Raw genomic sequence first — 17,585 nt, 5'->3', positions numbered from 1 at the left:
GCATTAATTTGGACGTACTACTCAGAGCCACACGGCACTTCCTGCCGTTGGGAGGGGGAGTTGTTACCATGGTAACAACTCCTGTCACAGCAGCAGTAGTAGAGCACCGCTCCGCTCTTTCCCATTTATCCTGGCCCAAACAAGATGACATTATATAATATTATTATATACGAATATAATAATATTAATATTATATAATAATATTATACTTAATATTATACTTATGACATGTATGACGCTGCATTGCATTGTGGGAAGTTTCTGCTTAGCTAGTGTCCATCAATCCACACTAATAAATTTCTCCGGAATGAGTATGGATAGCGCATACTATTGTGTACGTACTAATTGAAACTAAAACTGTTTTTGCTACTCATTAGGGTGGAAGTATGGAATTTCGGACGCAGCTATTCACTCAGCAGCTCATCATTGGAGGCCATCTTCTGGATGTAGCCGGTAGTAACAGGATTACAAAGCTCAGCTTGTTCACATCATTACCCAACAACTCTGCTGTTTTTCAAAATAAAAATCAGGCGTGCACACAGACTACAGGAACAAATTTATTTCTATCTTGTCTCATGTACAGAAAAACAAATCCATTTACAGTTTACAAACAACTGACCGGGATTATGATGCAGGTGATGTGCTGCACAGGATGAAGGCCCACAGTTCAGTCCTCCTCACCCTCAGATCGACATCCAATAGATGTGGTTGCCACGTTTGAAGTGGTTAAAATGAAAGGCTTTCAGTCCTTGTATGAACCACTTGTGAATGAGTACTCTGGGAAACAAGAACACAAAATCTACAGAGAAAAACACACCCCTTATGGAGAACAAAATACAAGCAAGGAAAACCACAACTTCACAACTCATAATAATTCCATAGATGGTTGGAAAACTACATTCACAGCAGTGGACACGAAGTTTCAGCAGGGATCATTTCATGGCTGACTTATTCTTCAGACATTGTTTACATCAGATTGTACTGTAGGCAAGTGACAGAGGCTTATGAACAGCAAGCGAACAGTGAAAATATGTCGGCATGACTTTCCAACACCTCACTTCATAGGGAACCTACTTTCCAACGAATCACAAATCAAAACAAACTTCAAGTTCACAGTTGTTGATGTGCCATAGGCAGTGATGCTAATAACAGCAGGAACATGTTGGTCAGTATGTAATTGTTGTAAACATTTACGACCGGAAGTGACATTTATTAGAGCAAGATTAAGGGATAAAACAGTGTATCTTTATATACCCAAGTCCATTTGGCAACACAGTTCAGTACATCTGTAAATCACATTTGGTGCCAAAAAACCTTATTATTGTTTCAAAAAAGGCTTCATTAAAAACACTCTATTCTACTTGTTACATGCACATAGTATACACATAAAATCTCATAGAATTCATCCTACCATTTACAGGTTTGGTGAAAAAGAGGATAGATACAAGAAATTTAGATATATCCAAGGATGGAGTAGCCACGTAGTAACTCGTTAGTTTTGGCAGGCATGCTCCCCAGAGTGACACATACTGTTGTTCCCAAAATCCAGTGTGCTTTTTAATACCTGCCAGTCTTGACGATGTGGTTTAGGTGACAACTAACTGCATTTCAAACGGCATGCCTATCACTCGATACTTTGTGAAAGAAGGCACTTACAGCAGAGAAACAACCGTGTGGATCTCAGTGAATCTTCAAGTAAAGTGGTTGTTTGGCTGACTTACACAAATTTCTTGGCGGTAAGGGTTTGGCAAGGTACTAACCCAAAGAACTATAGGGGTGGGGCTTTTGGTGCCTTCTGTGAATTTCATACATTCATATGCATGCAACCTTCTTATCACAAATGGTCTCTCAAATTTCTTGGAGTCTATTTACATGAAAAAGTCTGCTGGATAAAAAGAATCTCAACAGAAGAAAGGCAGAAATGCAAACTTTTGGCAGAACGGTTCAGGAGGTCACTGTGATAAATCAGTGACTGAAAGAATCAGCTGAAGATGAGGCTCAAATTTTCAAATCATGGCTGTCTAAATAATGTAGTACAACACATTGGTATGGTACAGGTGGAGGAGGACATCAAGTACATCTCTGAAGGAGCAAAATGCAAATTGAAAAAAAAACTGCAAAACTGGTAGGTTTGCAAACTATTCGGGAGCTGCTTCATTGAAATAAAACAAATTCTAGTCTCAAAGAAACAACTCAGAAGTTATGCCGTTGTGTATAATAATTCCAGAAGAGGAATCTGATTCATCCCATAAAAATGTTATATGTGCCTAGGGCTGGGCGATATATCAAGATTTTAATATATATCGATATATTTTCAAACGCGATATGGTACGAAACAATATCGTTTATATCGATTATTAAAAAAAAAACATTTTTTTTTTTTTTTACAATTTTGATGTAGCTTATTTTGTGACAAATTGACTTGAATGTTTTATTTGAGATTTGCACAAATGTTTTGTCATTTGCACAACTGTCAACCTCAGTGGAAAAGTCTGCCTGTTACTGTCTACATTGTATTAATTGCACAGTGTATTTTAATTTAATTGTTATGCAGGAAAGGGATATTTGTTTTATTTTATTCAAGAAGCATTTTTATTCTATATATGCAGGCAGTTTATTTTTATTTCATTTGTTTTATACATTTTGATATTGTGCAGACCTCTGTTAATAAATGTACCTGTGTGACATTTAGCACAAGGCTTTGTATTAAAACTGACTGTTTTTTTAAGGGTTTCCATCAGAAAAAAATGAAGCTAACAGAGATGCTATGCTATAATGCTTTGGGGGAAACCCCAATTATGTCACAGAAAAAATATCGATATATATCGAGTATCGCCATTCAGCTAGAAAATATCGAGATATGACTTTTGGTCCATATCGCCCAGCCCTATATGTGCCCAAACATTTGCTACGTACTAATTAGTTATCAAATGATCTGTAAGTGCTTTTTTTTGTATTTTGCTTTATAAAATGGTTAAATCCACACTGGGTATAAGCAATGGCTCAGACGACGGTTCAGTGATGTGACGGGGGGCAGGATGCACGACCAAGTGAACAGGTTCAGCTTGATTAACGTGGTTGGAGGAGGTGACCGCGAGAGCCCCAGCACCAGCCCCAAGGCTCACCGCAACCTGAAGATGGACCAGAAAAGCAATAGTTGTGCTTATTGAGATCTTTGTCAGAGGACACGTCACTCATCTGTCATGCGTGATCTGAAGATTCCCAACTGAACAGACTGGTACAGGTCCAGTGTTCAATAAGTCCACATGGCTCACTTCCTGGGGTGAAAGACCATGAGAGGCCTGTCTTCGATCTTCTGCCAAGGGCTTTTTTTGTTCTCATCTTTGTCATCAGGATCATCCTCAGGACTGGTCATGGAGTCACGCCGGTTCTCACTGTTGCTGCTGCGGCTGCTGTTCATGCGGCTGCGTCCTCGCCTGGGGATAGTGGACCCTCGCGAGGATGGCCCTTCATCTAGGAGAGGAGTGAGGGAATTCTCCTCGGGGGAAACCGGGCGTCCCTCGCTGCTGCTGGGCTCGCTGTGGTCTGGGTAGGCTAGTTTGGAGTAGCTCTTCCCAGCGCCGCTGCTGATGCCGTGGCTCATCCGCCCGCCGGTCCCCCAGCGCTCATCTTTACCCTTCCGGCCGACAGCTGATTTTCGCTCCTGGGACTCCAGCGGTGGCTCGAGGTTGACGTCTCGGGGAGCACTAGTAGAGCCGCCTCCGAATCCACCACCGCTGAGGTCATTCCCAGCGTCGATGTAGGAGTGGCGCACGTGAGCGTTGTTGCGTCCGTCCAGGGAGATGAACCACGCCCGCGGGTTCTGCTTCACACCCAGTTCCAGCAGCTTCTTCTCAGTCAGAGCCTGCAGCTCTCCGTTCATCTGAGCCATGGTGGAGTCGTTGAAGAGGACTGGGATGGTCACGGCGCCACCAGAGGAGTCGGATGCCCAGCTCGGCTCCTCGGAATCGTCTCCCTGGGACCCGCCTTGCTGCTGCTGCTGCTGGCCATGTTTCTGGGAGTGGTGGTGATGATGTTGCGGCCCCCCTCCCATCTGTGCGCCGTCTTTGTCCTGGTCTTTCTGGTCCTTGCCATCCTTATTGGAGAACTCCGATGGTAGGCGCATGTAGTGGGCTGGGATCACCAGGGTGGGCACCATGCTCCGGTACATGTTCTCCTTCATCTGGTCGATGGAGCTGCAGAAGATGATCTGACCTGGTTGGGTGTTGAGGGAGGTAGGTCTGGCAAGACTGTCTGCTGCTGTCGCCGAATACTCCGGAGGCTTGTCGGACTGACTCGGCACGTAGCCCTGGAAGCGTGGAGGAGACGGGGGATCGGATGAGTATCCTCGATTGTCGTTGGCATTGTGGTGCCGGTGGTATTCAGACTCCTTGCCCTCCTTGGGGCTGTAGCTTCGGTTGTAGTCTTCGTGGAGCAGAGGGTTGTCCAGGTTGTTGGTCTCTGTGGCGCGCGTGACCTTCATGGGGAAGCTCTCTCCATGCTGCGAGCCGGAGCTGTTCTTTCCCTTTGCGTGTCGCAGCATGTGAGCTGGAACATGCTTAGTTAACTCCTCCCTGGAACTCTGGTAGTCCCGAGACGGGGACAAGTCCGACTTGTCGTTAGAAGGGCCGGATTCCACGTGGCCTCCACAGATGAGGTTCAGGCGGGACGTTGATGTGCCCTGGTCTCTCTTAGCTCCGTTGAGGTTGGACATGTGGGGTTTGCCTTGCTGTCTGCGAGGCTTTAAACACTTCCGCCTGGAACAGAAGCAGATCCCAGTCATTAGATACACCTCTATCTTCTTTAAGGTAACAAGCAGAGGCTAATCAAGGGAGAACTTGGACTGGAAGTAACATTGCTACAAATTTATTTTGATTCAATTTCAAATATGTTCAATTTACTGCTCATAGAAACCTAAAAGTGAGACCTTTGTCTACGCTCCCCACACCTGCAGTAGTAGAGCAGCACACAGAGGAGGATGAGCACCAGGAGGGCCAGCGAACCCAGGATGGACAGCAGGAACAAGGTGTGGTAGGTGGTGATGTCCCTAAAGCCTGGATGAGACAGACCAAAACCTGCAAAATAATTCATGCTTCATGAGCCTTGGGGCACCAAGTCCTCTCAGATGTATCCATCACAGCCTCTGTTCTTCTTCACTGCTGACAGGACAGGAGGAGCTCCTCTGGGCAGACTCTGCCTGCCCCATCAGCAGGCCCGTGCACGTTGGCTGGGGTCAGGCAGGAGGACGGATTCTCAAAATCTGATTGAATTTGTACGAACTGCAAACTTCCTGTAACGCTGATGAATATGAGTGTTTCCTGTTACGTGTTACTGTGTACACTGTTACGATGCTTTTATGAGCTAGAAGATTTATGAGCAGCAGTCGACGGTTTAAACTTGGGTGGAAAAGCTTAGCACTTATCTGTCAGGACGCCTCGGGATATTAGAGATGCACCGATCAGGATTTTGAGGGCCGATCACCGATCTCCAAAATCAGTATCTGCCGATCACCAATCACAGCGTGAAATCCATAAATTCATCAATAGTGTTGTCTCGTGTACATGACACTGACATTGTATTATTAGGTATAAAAATTAGGAGATGAGAAAGTATCATGAATTGTCTGTTTTATTGCAGGCTGAGGCAATGTGCAATATTTCACCCTCTATAAGACATTTGAAAGTTTCTCACACGAAGGAGTATATTGAGTTGCCAAAGTTGGCTGCCGCTAAGGCAGAGAAAGAAGAAAGAAAGAACCCAGGCGTGGGTGGCGGGTTGTTGTTGTAAACCTCATCGGATCGGCCCGCTTTTAACTATTATTTTCCGATCTCCGAACAAAACCGATAGGGCCATTATCGGGTCGATATCAATCGGTTGCCGATCGATCGGTGCATCTCTACGGGATATCCCCGAGTTTGTTTCACTTCAGCAGCACGGGGAAGAAGTGGGAGAGGGGGGACTGATGAGCATGTTCTCAAAATACTAAAAGGTCAAGTTGCTTCTTCTAAAACATTATTTCCATGGAAAAATGCATCAAGTTTAGGGATGTTTTTTCAAAGAGTGTCGGTGAGAAGTTGTAAATAAATTTTTTAAACTATTTTTATATTGAGCCAAGAAAAACATAAGAACGTGGGAACTCGAGGATATTTGGTTATCTTTATGTCTTTGGCAACAACACAGCCAAACTGAACAATCAACAGCAAAACAAAGGATGAGAGAAACGCCACCTGAAGATGAGGGGAAGGCCGCCAGCCAGTACCCCATCTGAGGAACCACTACGGTCCACATGAACTGGCTGCCGTCCTTTTTGATGTATCCCGTCCCATTCCGTACCCACAGTCCTGAAAGATGAGCAGGTTCAACACCGTGACTACAGACCAATTTAACACACAGTGATGACAAATATTAGAAAATACATTTGAATTGTCACATTCTGGTAGCCGTGGTCTAAGACAGACTTTCTATTTCAGGAGAGTTATGTAAGCGCTCGTCAGCTCCTCGCCATCTATGATTCATGCGTGTTCCTTACCCGTCCTTGGCTGATACAGCCATGCAGGGACACTGGTGGCCACCCTGTTGCGGGTGTCGGAGGGCAGTGGTACAGATATGTGGATCGGGTCTGAGAGCTTGACTGCACTGCCATCTTTGTCAAAGAGCTGAACGCTGACCACGGCCAGCGCTGTCAGGTCTGTCCACCCCGTCTCTGCACCTGCACCGACCAGAAACACATGGAACCTTCACTTCTCCCTGTCCCCCGTGGCTTTAAGCAGTTTATGAAAGAAATCTAAATGTGAGCACAAACAAAGTTCAAAACATGATACAAAAGACGGGCTGCTTATAGTTTAGTTCCTGCGACGATTTAGACAAAATATTGACGCTCACAAACAAATAAATGCAGTGTCCTTGTAAGACCACAGCAAGCATTGATGATAGATTACTCCACGGGAAAAGAGACAAATGAAAGAAGATTTCCTGGTTGGAACCACCGTAGTTCTTTCATCTCAAAACTGATATAAACAATGAATCAAGATAGTAGTAGATCACTTGCGACGAGGCTCTGGGTAAACACTGGACCCGGCTTTTTTTAACAATGGAAATCACTTAATTGTCTGAAATATAGCTGCAGAATTAAGATTTTCATTATTAATACTCGACTCCAGACGAAAGCATGCCGACCACCGCCAGCGGTGTGCACACACCAGAGCTGTTGGTCTCCTGGCCCAGGAGGAAAGGGAAGCCGCCCATCTCGTACTGGCTCCTGGCTGTGGTCAGGGCAGCAGACAGGGCCGTGTAGTTGGAGCTGGATGGCAGCTGAATGGACTTCCTCTGGAGCTGCACCAGGGGCTGGTTGGGAGCTCCTGGAAAACACACCCACTCGCCCATTACATCAACCTCATAAGCTTTAAAACAATGAAAGCAGATTTCCGGTATGGTGTCAAGGCGAGCGGCAGTGTAGAGTGAGGGATAGGTGTAATAAATTCCCCTATTATAACTTGAATTCGTACTTTTTGAGTCAAATAATATTATGGAATGGGATAAACAACGAAAGGCTAAAAGCAAAGCAACTCAGAGACCAGAAAAAGCCATAAGACAGACTGTGGGGAAAGGCCCCGACGACGACACAGATGAACAAGAGGCCATGGACGGCATGCAAGCCAGCATGAGTGCTATATATGCGGAGATAAAGGCTATTAGGTCAGACGTGAAGACAGAGCTGAATAACTTTCAAAACACCCTCTCCAGAGACATGAAACAAGAATTACAAAGCTTTCGAGACGACGTTAATCAAAAATTAAGCGAAATTGCCGTGGATTTGAAAGAGACTACCAGCAGAGTGGCGGACGCAGAGCAACGAGGGGCCGACATCGAGGAGTGGAATGCCGGGGCTAAAGAGGCGCTAAGTAACCAAGAAAACATGCAAGCTAAACTGATGGATTTGGAAGCACGCTCACGACGGAACAACATTCGGGTGTATGGGATTCCTGAGGACACAGAAGGAGACACCGGGCGCTGGGACTCAAGCCCCCACAAAACATCAACCCTCGGTCAGTTGTGATTTCTTTTCTGGAGTATAAGATTAAGGAGTTGGTGCTTCGCACAGCATGGAAAAAGAAAGAAGTGCATTTGAACGGAACCAGAGTATACTTTGATCAGGACTACCCTGCAGACACCCAGAGGAAAAGATAAGTGCCCATTAGAAAGCTACTCAAAGAAAAGGGCCTTTGTTTCCAGACACCTCCACCCGCAAAACTTTGAGTATTCTACGACGGCGGCCCCACTACTTACAACAGCGCAGCGGAGGCGATGACGGATCTGAGGACGAGAGGGTTAATGGAAAGTAACGGTGACGCTGGCCCGAACGCTGCAGAGAGGCTAAAGAAAAACTCCTGGGATATGAACGCCAAAAAGCACAACCCCCGAGATGTACACGGAGCAAGAGTACGGGATAAACTGCAGGGGTTTCGCCGGGACACGGTAGATGCCGTCTGACTTTTCTTCAGGGTAAAACGCATGTGAATGCTAACTGGATTATTTGTGGGGTTTTTGCTATAGCCAAAATAGTTTAAAGTAACATAAGTTCTATTCGGGAGCTAAAATATTACTGCCCGATACATGGTACACTCTCTTAGAGGTACATCAGTTGGCACTGGGGAGGCCCTTCATACACTGAAGGCTCTCCTCCCTGATTGAAACTTCATTTAAAAAGGAGTTGTTTTTGTGGGAGTCTCTATGTTCCTTAATTTCAGGTTCTATGTTACTGTTCATGCTGTAAAAATGTTAAGGTCACCATGGGTTTGCAACATGACGAAGCTAATCAATTAGATAAATGTCTCAACGAATATATAGAGTAATTACACTGAATGTTAATGGGTTACAAAATCCAATTAAAAGAGGAAAACTCATAGCCAAGATGAAAAGAGAAAACCAACATTTAATCTTCTGGCAAGAAACTCATTTAGTTAAAACTGAACATGAAAAACTAAAATACAAAAATAAAGTTTAAAAAAAAAACAAACAATGAAAGCAATGCACCTATTTGGGTTTATTACAGGTAAAAGGCAGAGAGAGAAGAAAAGCAACAAGGGGGAGGAGAAGAGTGGAAAGCATCAGCCCTCTGCCCTGGAGACGAATCCAAACGTGACTTGAGTTACAGCTGAAGGACCAAACCGAGCTCTACTGGGCTAAAAAGGCGGTTCATCCTTCATGCATGGATGCCACATATATTAGCCGGAGCGCTTGGGTGAACAAGGCCAGTAAACCTCACCTGGTGACCCGGACAGCACCTGCAGGACATCGTCGTAGAGGATCAGCGTTCCCGGCCTCTGGACCAGGAGGTACAGGCTGACCGCTGCGTACACTGAAACACAGTTCACATCTCAGCAGCAGAAGGAAGACGGATGACACAGACGCACATGCCTGCGCTGCACTGCAGCGGGCCCAAGTGAACGAGACGAGGGCGGTAATCCTAAAATACAGTTTTGCGACAAAATAAACCACCTTATATTCTGGCCAAAATTGGGGAGGATTAGCTGATGAAGGTGGATATGGATAATGTCTGGAATAGTGACGAGCCAGTCGCACAATTTGATTGGCTGGCACTGACACCGCCCTTTGAAAGAAAACATCACCCTATACAATGAGTAATTACAAACATCAACGAGGTGCTTTGAATCTCGTCTTGCGTCTTAAAATTAAATCATGAAAGTAGGGCTGGGCGATATATCGAGATTTTAATACATATCGATATATTTTCAAACACGATATGGTACGAGACAATATCGTTTATATCGATTTAAAAAAAAAATATATATATATATATTTATTTTTTTTTAACTTTTTTTTTTTAATGATTTTGATATAGCTTATTTTGTGACAAATTGACTTGAATGTTTTATTTGAGATTTGCACAAATGTTTTGTTATTTGCACAACTGTCAGTCTCAGTGGAAAAGTCTGCCTGTTACTGTCTACATTGTATTAATTGCACAGTGTATTTTAATTTAATTGTTATGCAGGAAAGGGATATTTGTTTTATTTTATTCAAGAAGCATTTTCATTCTATATATGCAGGCAGTTTATTTTTATTTCATTTGTTTTATACATGTTGATATTGTGCAGACCTCTGTTAATAAAGGTACCTGTGTGACATTTGGCACGAGGCTTTGTATTAAAACTGACTGTTTTTTTAAGGGTTTGCCTCAGAAAAAAATGAAGCTAACAGAGATGCTATGCTATAATGCTTTGGGGGAAACCCCAATTAAGGCACAGAAAAAATATCTAGATATATATCGAGTATCGCCATTTAGCTAGAAAATATCGAGATATGACTTTTGGTCCATATCGCCAAGCCCTACATGAAAGCGATCACGTTTAGCCATTTCAGGACCGCTGATGATGAAATGTCAAATCTTTTAAGGGGATACTGGAAAACCCAAAATGGAAGCAGAGAGTAGCTTTCCCTCAGCGCTGGAGGTGGTGCAGGGCCGTGGTCTTTACTCAAACAGCTGTGGACTCACAGGGGATGCGGCTGGAGTGCCAGGGCACCGAGTTGGTGACGTAGTCCCGCTTGGAGGCGCTGATGATGACCCAGGTGCCTGCGCGGTACGGGAAGGTCACTCTCACCACGCCGTCGCTGCCCGCCCGGCTGGTGGCCAAGAGGCTCCCATTTCCATGGACCTCCACCTGCGCGTCTGCCAGTGGGGACAGGTCACTGTTGTCGAACACCTGGACTTTTATTTGCACATCTGGAAGTGGAGGAGAGGCTGGTAAAGATACCACACAAAAGAGCAGAGAGGAAGCCCCAGAAGTGGGAGGCCTGACGATGTCCCTTCAAACACGCGGAACTACAGGCAACAGGTGGAACAGTTTAACTACAACTGTCCGGATAAACCGGATCACCTGTGGCATGAGGTTTGTTATCAGTTTGGTATGTCGTTGCGTTCATTCAATTAGCTTTGGAAAATTATGCATAAAAAAGACCATTTCGAGGGGGACGGTGGCGCAGCTGGTAGTGCAGCCGTCTCACAGCAAGAAGGTCCTGGGTTCAATTCCTGCCGGCGACGCCGACGCCGACTTTCTCCAACCCCACACCCTGGGTGGGGTTGGAAAGGGCCTTTCTGTGTGGAGTTTGCATGTTCTCCCCGTGTTCCCTTGGGTAGCTAATGCGAGTTACCCTCACAAAAACATACACCAGTCCTGGGCTATACATGCCCCCTCTTGCCAGCCGGGGCGCCAGATGGGGTGGGGAGGATCTGGCCGGAATAACGTGATCCTTCCACGCGCTACGTCAGCCAGGGAAGCCCCACCCTGTCTGGTGAAAAGAAGCGGCCTGCTCACTCCTCAAGTAAGGAGGAGACCTGAGCTCAGTGCAGGGCCCTCCCGGGGTTGGTAGAGGGAGCAATGCCCAGGACTGACTTAGACAGCACAAGGACAGCATCAGACGATATAAATAAAGGACTTTTCCACACCACTCCAACGTCTTCTGTTATGTGAAGTTAGATGAAAACATAAATATGTGGACTGAAGAGGAGCTACCTCCACACAGGAGGATGGTTGTCCTGATGACGACCATGTTTGCAGTCATTGCAGACACACCCTCAACAACACTCATGTTGCTGTTCTTAGCCCAGAACGTCTTGTTTCTCATCCCGTCTCTTGGACAGCACGGATGTGGGTCATCCCGGGGGTTTGTTTCCATGGATACCGGCAAACTCTCCCAAAGCTGGCCTGTTGCGCTCGCTCACTCTCAACTCAGTTCCTGTGGCGCTAAGAACTGACATCCTTTAAAAGCCTCCAGCAACAAGCTCCTCTGTGTGATGGCAGCGGCTGCACTAACGGACACATTCAAATAATAAGCAGCACGTACGTGTGCGTGGGTGTGGGTGTTTGTGTGTCCGCATCCACTGAGCATGCACAAGTGCTGTCATCCATAAGCAGCACAATAAAGGCTCCCTTGTGTGTGTGTGGAGAGGATATCCACAGTCTGTGGCATGAAGCAGCTCCATTCACAGAAACACTGAGTCAAAGTGTCACAAAGTGGCATAAAAAAATGAACCCTCCTCAGAGTTGGTTTGGATGTAAACGTAAACAATAGGAACCAAAGCAGTTTTCTGAACCAGGCAGTAGATATGTTTGTTAAAAGCTGGTTAGTTTCCCCTTTCATTTACAATAATCATTTGTTCAACGCAAGCAGTCCTCTACTCCTGTATTAATCCAATTTGAAAAATATATATTTTTAAGGTCAACAGGACATTAAAAAAGAAATGGTGTCATTATTTGTGATTTATTGCGAGTTAAGTAGGAAAATGTTTCGATTAACAGGCATGAAATAATAAAGACCCACTTTGGAGAAATGATTGTGTGTGTGACAAAAAAGTACTTTTTCTGAGTAAAAAGAATTTGAAAGGTCTAAATACTATCATGAGCAATATCTAAAACTGATGTATGAACTTGAAATAAGTTAAAGGTGTCTTATATAGTCTTCCTGGTTTAATCTAATAATTTTGTGAACTGACCACATTGATTTTCTAACGTGACTCCAGATTAATTGCTGCTCCGAAATGTATGAAGTTGCTTAAGAAGAACAATACTTCAGGGTTTAAGGCAGTAGATTTGAAGGATCAAGTGTCCAAATTAGATGCAAGGTTGCATGAGTAAATGTATTCCTGCGTCTGCGTGACCATCCGTGCGTCCCAGAGCGCTTCAGGGATGCAGAATACAGTTATTACATCATTCCTTCAGCATGCACGGCTCCTGCACGGCTCATGCACGCTCATGCACGAGCTGCACGCTCATGCACGCTCATGCACAGCTCATACACGCTCATGTACAGCTCATGCACGCTCATGCACGGCTCATGCACGCTCATGCACAGCTCATGCACGAGCTGCACGCTCATGCACGCTCATGCACGGCTCATGCATGCTCATGCACGCTCATGCACAGCTCCTGCACGGCTCCTGCAAGGCTCCTGCACGCTCATGCACGGCTCATCATAAACACAGATTTTCAGGCTTGTGTGCTTCACTCTTAACAGTGGCGCCACCAGGGGGTGGCCAGGGGTGGCCATGGCTCCCCCTACAAACACACACCTGTCACATAGATTCTATCGTCAGTTATGCGTTTCATCCCAAATCATTTGGGCCAAATGCATATCAGTCGGCGTTTCTTTAAAAGGAGCATGAGGCAGGATTGAGGCAGGATTTATGAAAAAAAATTGTATACGTTTAAAGTTTTCTAGTAATAATGTCAGATGAAGCGTTCCAAACCAAAAAGAATGAGCCCTCCAGCGTATCTCTCTGTTGTCTTGAACAGGCTGTGTGCTGCAAAATGTGCTGCAATTCCGGGCCCCAATTTCCCGCGCTGTCCTGCGGATGTGACGTCAAATGGCGCTGCATGTGCGTTCTCCCGTGCCGGCTTCGCTGTTGGCTGCAGTAACGCCGATGGCCGTCGTGGCAAAGGTGGCGCTAATGAGTCTCATTTCTTAAAGGAGCCTCATGCTCCTTTAAGTATTTCTGAGCCTAATAATAAAAAATTAAAAAATAGATATAAATAAATAAAAAGAAAAAATATTTTAAAAAAAAGAACAAAAAATATATATATATATTTTAATAAAATAAATATATATGATATATTAAAATATATATGATCTATATTATATATTAAAAATGCATATATATAAAAACATTTATATATGCCTTAAGTTTTTACCAACATGGTATTGACCATTAATATATATGCAGAGCAGTTAGAAAGTAAAAAAAAAAAAAAAGTATTTCTGAGCCGTCTGAGAACAGTATAATAAAATAATTTTTGTCCGTTTTGGTGTCCACCCCAAGAATTTAAGTGGCCCCATCTGGCCCCCCCTATGAAACATTTTTGGAGGCGCCCCTGATGTCTCTTAAACAAGATAACTGCGCTTTTCTGACGTAAAAACGGATTGTGGATTCATGAATCCACAATGCCTGCGGTGTGATGTGTGACATTCAGGAGCGCAGGTCCTGGTCCCACTGCCATCACAGACCAAGGCAACAGGGACACACATGAAGGCCAGGCACGACCAGGCCTGTTCACATCACACCTCTCATGTGTACAGTATTCCAGCAACACCCCCCCGCCCCTCTACGGCCTCCTGTCACGTCAGCTCAGGGATGTTCGTGGACAGTGTTGGGCAAGTTACATCCAAAATATAATACATTATATATTACTAGTTACTGTCATTTGAAAGTAATTAGTTACATTACAATATTACTATATCTGAATTGTAATGCGTTACACTACTTGTGTATTACTTTTGAGTTACTTTCAACAAAATAGCAAAAAAAGATAAATCTTGTCCCACTGGCAGATTTTTCTACTTATTTCAAGTGAAAATTTACTTGAAACAGGTGAAAATTGTCAAATAAGTTATTTTTCTGGTGTTATTTTTCTGGTGATGACTCTAAATGTTGAAATAGCAGTAAAACCACATTCATTGATGAAATGACATAAGGGATGGAAAGGAGGGATGGCAGTTTTACAGGGGGGATGATTTGGACCGTTTTTATTTCAGGGGGGATGATTTGGACCGTTTTTATTTCAGGGGGGATGATTTGGACCGTTTTTATTTCAGGGGGGATGATTTGGACCGTTTTTATTTCAGGGGGGATGATTTGGACCGTTTTTATTTCAGGGGAGATGATTTGGACCGTTTTTATTTCAGGGGGGATGATTTGGACCGTTTTTATTTCAGGGGGGATGATTTGGACCGTTTTTATTTCAGGGGGGATGATTTGGACCGTTTTTATTTCAGGGGAGATGATTTGGACCGTTTTTATTTTAGGGGGGATGATTTGGACCGTTTTTATTTTAGGGGGGATGATTTGGACCGTTTTTATTTTAGGGGGATGATTTGGACCGTTTTTATTTCAGGGGGGGATGATTTGGACCGTTTTTATTTTAGGGGGGATGATTTGGACCGTTTTTATTTCAGGGGAGATGATTTGGACTGTTTTTATTTCAGGGGGGATGATTTGGACCGTTTTTATTTCAGGGGAGATGATTTGGACTGTTTTTATTTCAGGGGGGGTGATTTGGACCGTTTTAATTTCAGGGGGGGTGCCATCACATCACCCCTCATCCCCCCTCAACTCGAATACTGCTCACACGGAACTCAGAACTTCTTCATAAATAACTCCCAGAGAGAAAAAAAACACCAGCAAGCTAACAAACAAACCAATAAAGCTCTCAGAGTTAACAAAACGAACCAGAAATCAACAACTCGCAGCTGTTTTAACCTCTGCAGGTGTGGTTTAAGGCTGATTTATGGTTCCGCGTTACACCAACGCAGGCCATACGCCGTGGGTTACGCGAAACTCTGCGTACCCTACGGCGAAAGCTCTGCGTCGATTTAACGCGGAACCATAAATCCGCTCTCACAGCGCGACTGACTGTGAGCCCGGCTCGTGCAGCTCCTCGCCGACTCCGCGCTCATATATATTTAATAAATGTATAAAGCCCATATATTCATAAAGCCTCACCATGGTAGATTTAAGTTACACGCGGACACGCCGCACTGTTGACTTTTCCCTGCCGGCTCTGCTCCCTGAACAGTCCCCACACAAACAGTGTCCAGCGGCGCTACGTTCCGCCGCGCCGAGTTCCCAACGCTTTTTTCTGTTGTCGGGATGTCTCGCAGACGCGGTGTTGGTGAATTCTTTAAAAAACAACAGCTAAACGGGTTAAAATGCGTTGTAACGCGCGTTACTTAGATTGTAACGAGTAAAATATTACCGAAAATTTATTAGTAATGCGTTATATTACTGCGTTACAGCAAATAGTAATACATTACTGTAATTGCGTTACTTTTGTAACGCGTTACCCCCAACACTGTTCGTGGATCGATGTGGTCCCGCGGAGATGACAGCAAAACCCCCGCCTCGGTGTATCTGCTGCCAGATATGATGGAAATGCATGCACGGCGCTGCAAACATCGACGATTTGTCGACAAAAAGCCCCTAAACATGCAACCACTCCCATATCTGCTCATTGTGCTGCATCCCCCCCCGTCAGGCGGCTCACCGAACGGCCCGTGGTCCGGCAGAGACTTGGCCCGGGCCTCCCACAGCGCCAGCCCCGAGACCAGCAGCAGCACACGGATGCAGGGTGGCGGCATGGCGGCGGCTACATGCCGGTCCCAGGCGTCCAGGTCGTGAAGGCTCCCCCCGCTCGCCCGTCCTTGACTGGAGCCGAGATGCTGCCGACTGGGAGGAGGCTTCGCCTTGTTTTTATTGTCTGAGCTGGCAGGAGAGAGGACACGGCTTCCCCCTGCCGGCCTGAAGTGGAACAGCAACTCAGATCCATCTGCACAGCATGGCTGGACAAAGTGGCGGAGCGTGGGTCTCAGTACAGAGGGGCAGAGGTGGAAAAAGTACAAAAATATTGTACTTAAGTAAAAGTACAAATTTTCTGCTTGAAAATTACTTAAGTAAAAGTAAAAAGTACCCATTAAGAACATTACTTAAGTAAAAGTATAAAAGTACCTCAACTTAAATATAATAAAGTACCAAAAGTACATGGTGTAAAATGTACTTAAGTACAAAAGTAAAAAGTACAAAGTACAAAGTACAAAATTCAAAGTACAAAATTATTTTCAAAAGGATTGCAAAGAAATGAAGAATCCAAAATTTTTCTTACAACTCTAAATAATGGTGATATTATTCTGACCCCTTTAGCGTTTGTTTCCATTACCCCATTTTAATTTCTCCCTTTGCTCATCACTGCTGCTGTACCCCATTGGCCCCACTGACAGGTACACCCCCAGCCTGTAGTATGCAGGCAACCCCAGCTGATAAAGGATGAGACGTTTTAACTTTTAAATGCCAAAACCACCTTAGAAGGGGTGGAATCAAAGAATGGTGCGCATGGACACGCGTCGGCTGCCGCTCAAGGCTGATTTATGGTTACGCGTTACACCAACGCAGGGCCCGTACCCTACGGCGAGGCTCTGCGTCGATTTAACGCGGAACCATAATTCAGGCTTCAGTCCTCATCGGTACTCGACGCGACGGCGGTTCCTCCGGCCCCCCGGCCCGCCTCTGCGGCGCAACTCTCCCGGGAGCTGCGGCTCCTTCTCGGTATATTCACACGCCCCCCTTCCTTCCCGTCCGCCTTATGGTTCCGCGTTAAATCGAAGCACACCTTACGCCGTAGGCTACGGCGTAGGGTGTGCGTCTCCGCGTACCCTACGCTGTAGCTCTGCGCCGGTGTAACGCGGAACCATAAATCAGCCCCCGCTGTGCTGTTCTTTAATTTGTAGCGAGTAACGACGTGTCCAATTTTAAATATAGCGGATTGAAAGTACGATTTTTTCCTTGAAAATGTAACGAAGTAAAAGTAAAAGTACAGAAAAATCAAACTATCAATAAAAGTACAAATTCTCAAAAATCGTACTTAAGTACATTAACGAAGTACTTGTACTTCGTTACTTTACACCACTGGTATTATATTAATATATATTATGTAATTATATTATATTAATACATTAATAATATATGTAATACTATACATGTAATAATATACATTAATTAATATATTATATTAATACAT

General features: G+C 44.8%; 1 protein-coding gene across 3 annotated transcripts; it reads right to left on the bottom strand.

The window, feature by feature from the left end:
* Positions 1-550: 550 nt before the first annotated feature.
* LOC133418977 (protein FAM171A2) lies at positions 551-16,272 on the bottom strand. 3 transcript variants are annotated; one of them, XM_061707950.1, is made up of 8 exons: positions 16,059-16,272; positions 10,517-10,744; positions 9,266-9,358; positions 7,200-7,358; positions 6,530-6,709; positions 6,228-6,341; positions 4,928-5,075; positions 551-4,757 (listed from the first exon to the last, which is right to left on the bottom strand). In XM_061707950.1, exons 1-8 carry the CDS (start codon positions 16,150-16,152, stop codon positions 3,272-3,274), a joined length of 2,502 nt encoding a protein of 833 aa, XP_061563934.1. In that variant the 5' UTR covers positions 16,153-16,272; the 3' UTR covers positions 551-3,271. The 3 variants fall into 3 exon arrangements, with proteins under 3 accessions (XP_061563934.1, XP_061563935.1, XP_061563936.1); XM_061707951.1 differs by having other exon boundaries at positions 4,949-5,075; XM_061707952.1 differs by having other exon boundaries at positions 4,928-5,054.
* Positions 16,273-17,585: the final 1,313 nt, after the last annotated feature.

The sequence above is a fragment of the Cololabis saira genome, chromosome 19, assembly GCF_033807715.1.
Source record: "Cololabis saira isolate AMF1-May2022 chromosome 19, fColSai1.1, whole genome shotgun sequence".
In the NCBI taxonomy this organism is placed as follows: domain Eukaryota; kingdom Metazoa; phylum Chordata; class Actinopteri; order Beloniformes; family Belonidae; genus Cololabis; species Cololabis saira.
This window is presented reverse-complemented; position numbering and strand designations above follow the sequence as displayed.

Bases quoted from the DNA above. Each gene is read 5' to 3' on its own strand.
- LOC133418977 (XM_061707950.1), bottom strand. From the start codon at position 16,152: ATGCCGCCACCCTGCATCCGTGTGCTGCTGCTGGTCTCGGGGCTGGCG. The intron at 10,745-16,058 runs GTGAGCCGCCTG...CTCCACTTCCAG, and splicing joins GCCGGACCACGGGCCGTTCG to ATGTGCAAATAAAAGTCCAG. The intron at 6,342-6,529 runs GTAAGGAACACG...CTCATCTTTCAG, and splicing joins GCTGTATCAGCCAAGGACGG to GACTGTGGGTACGGAATGGG.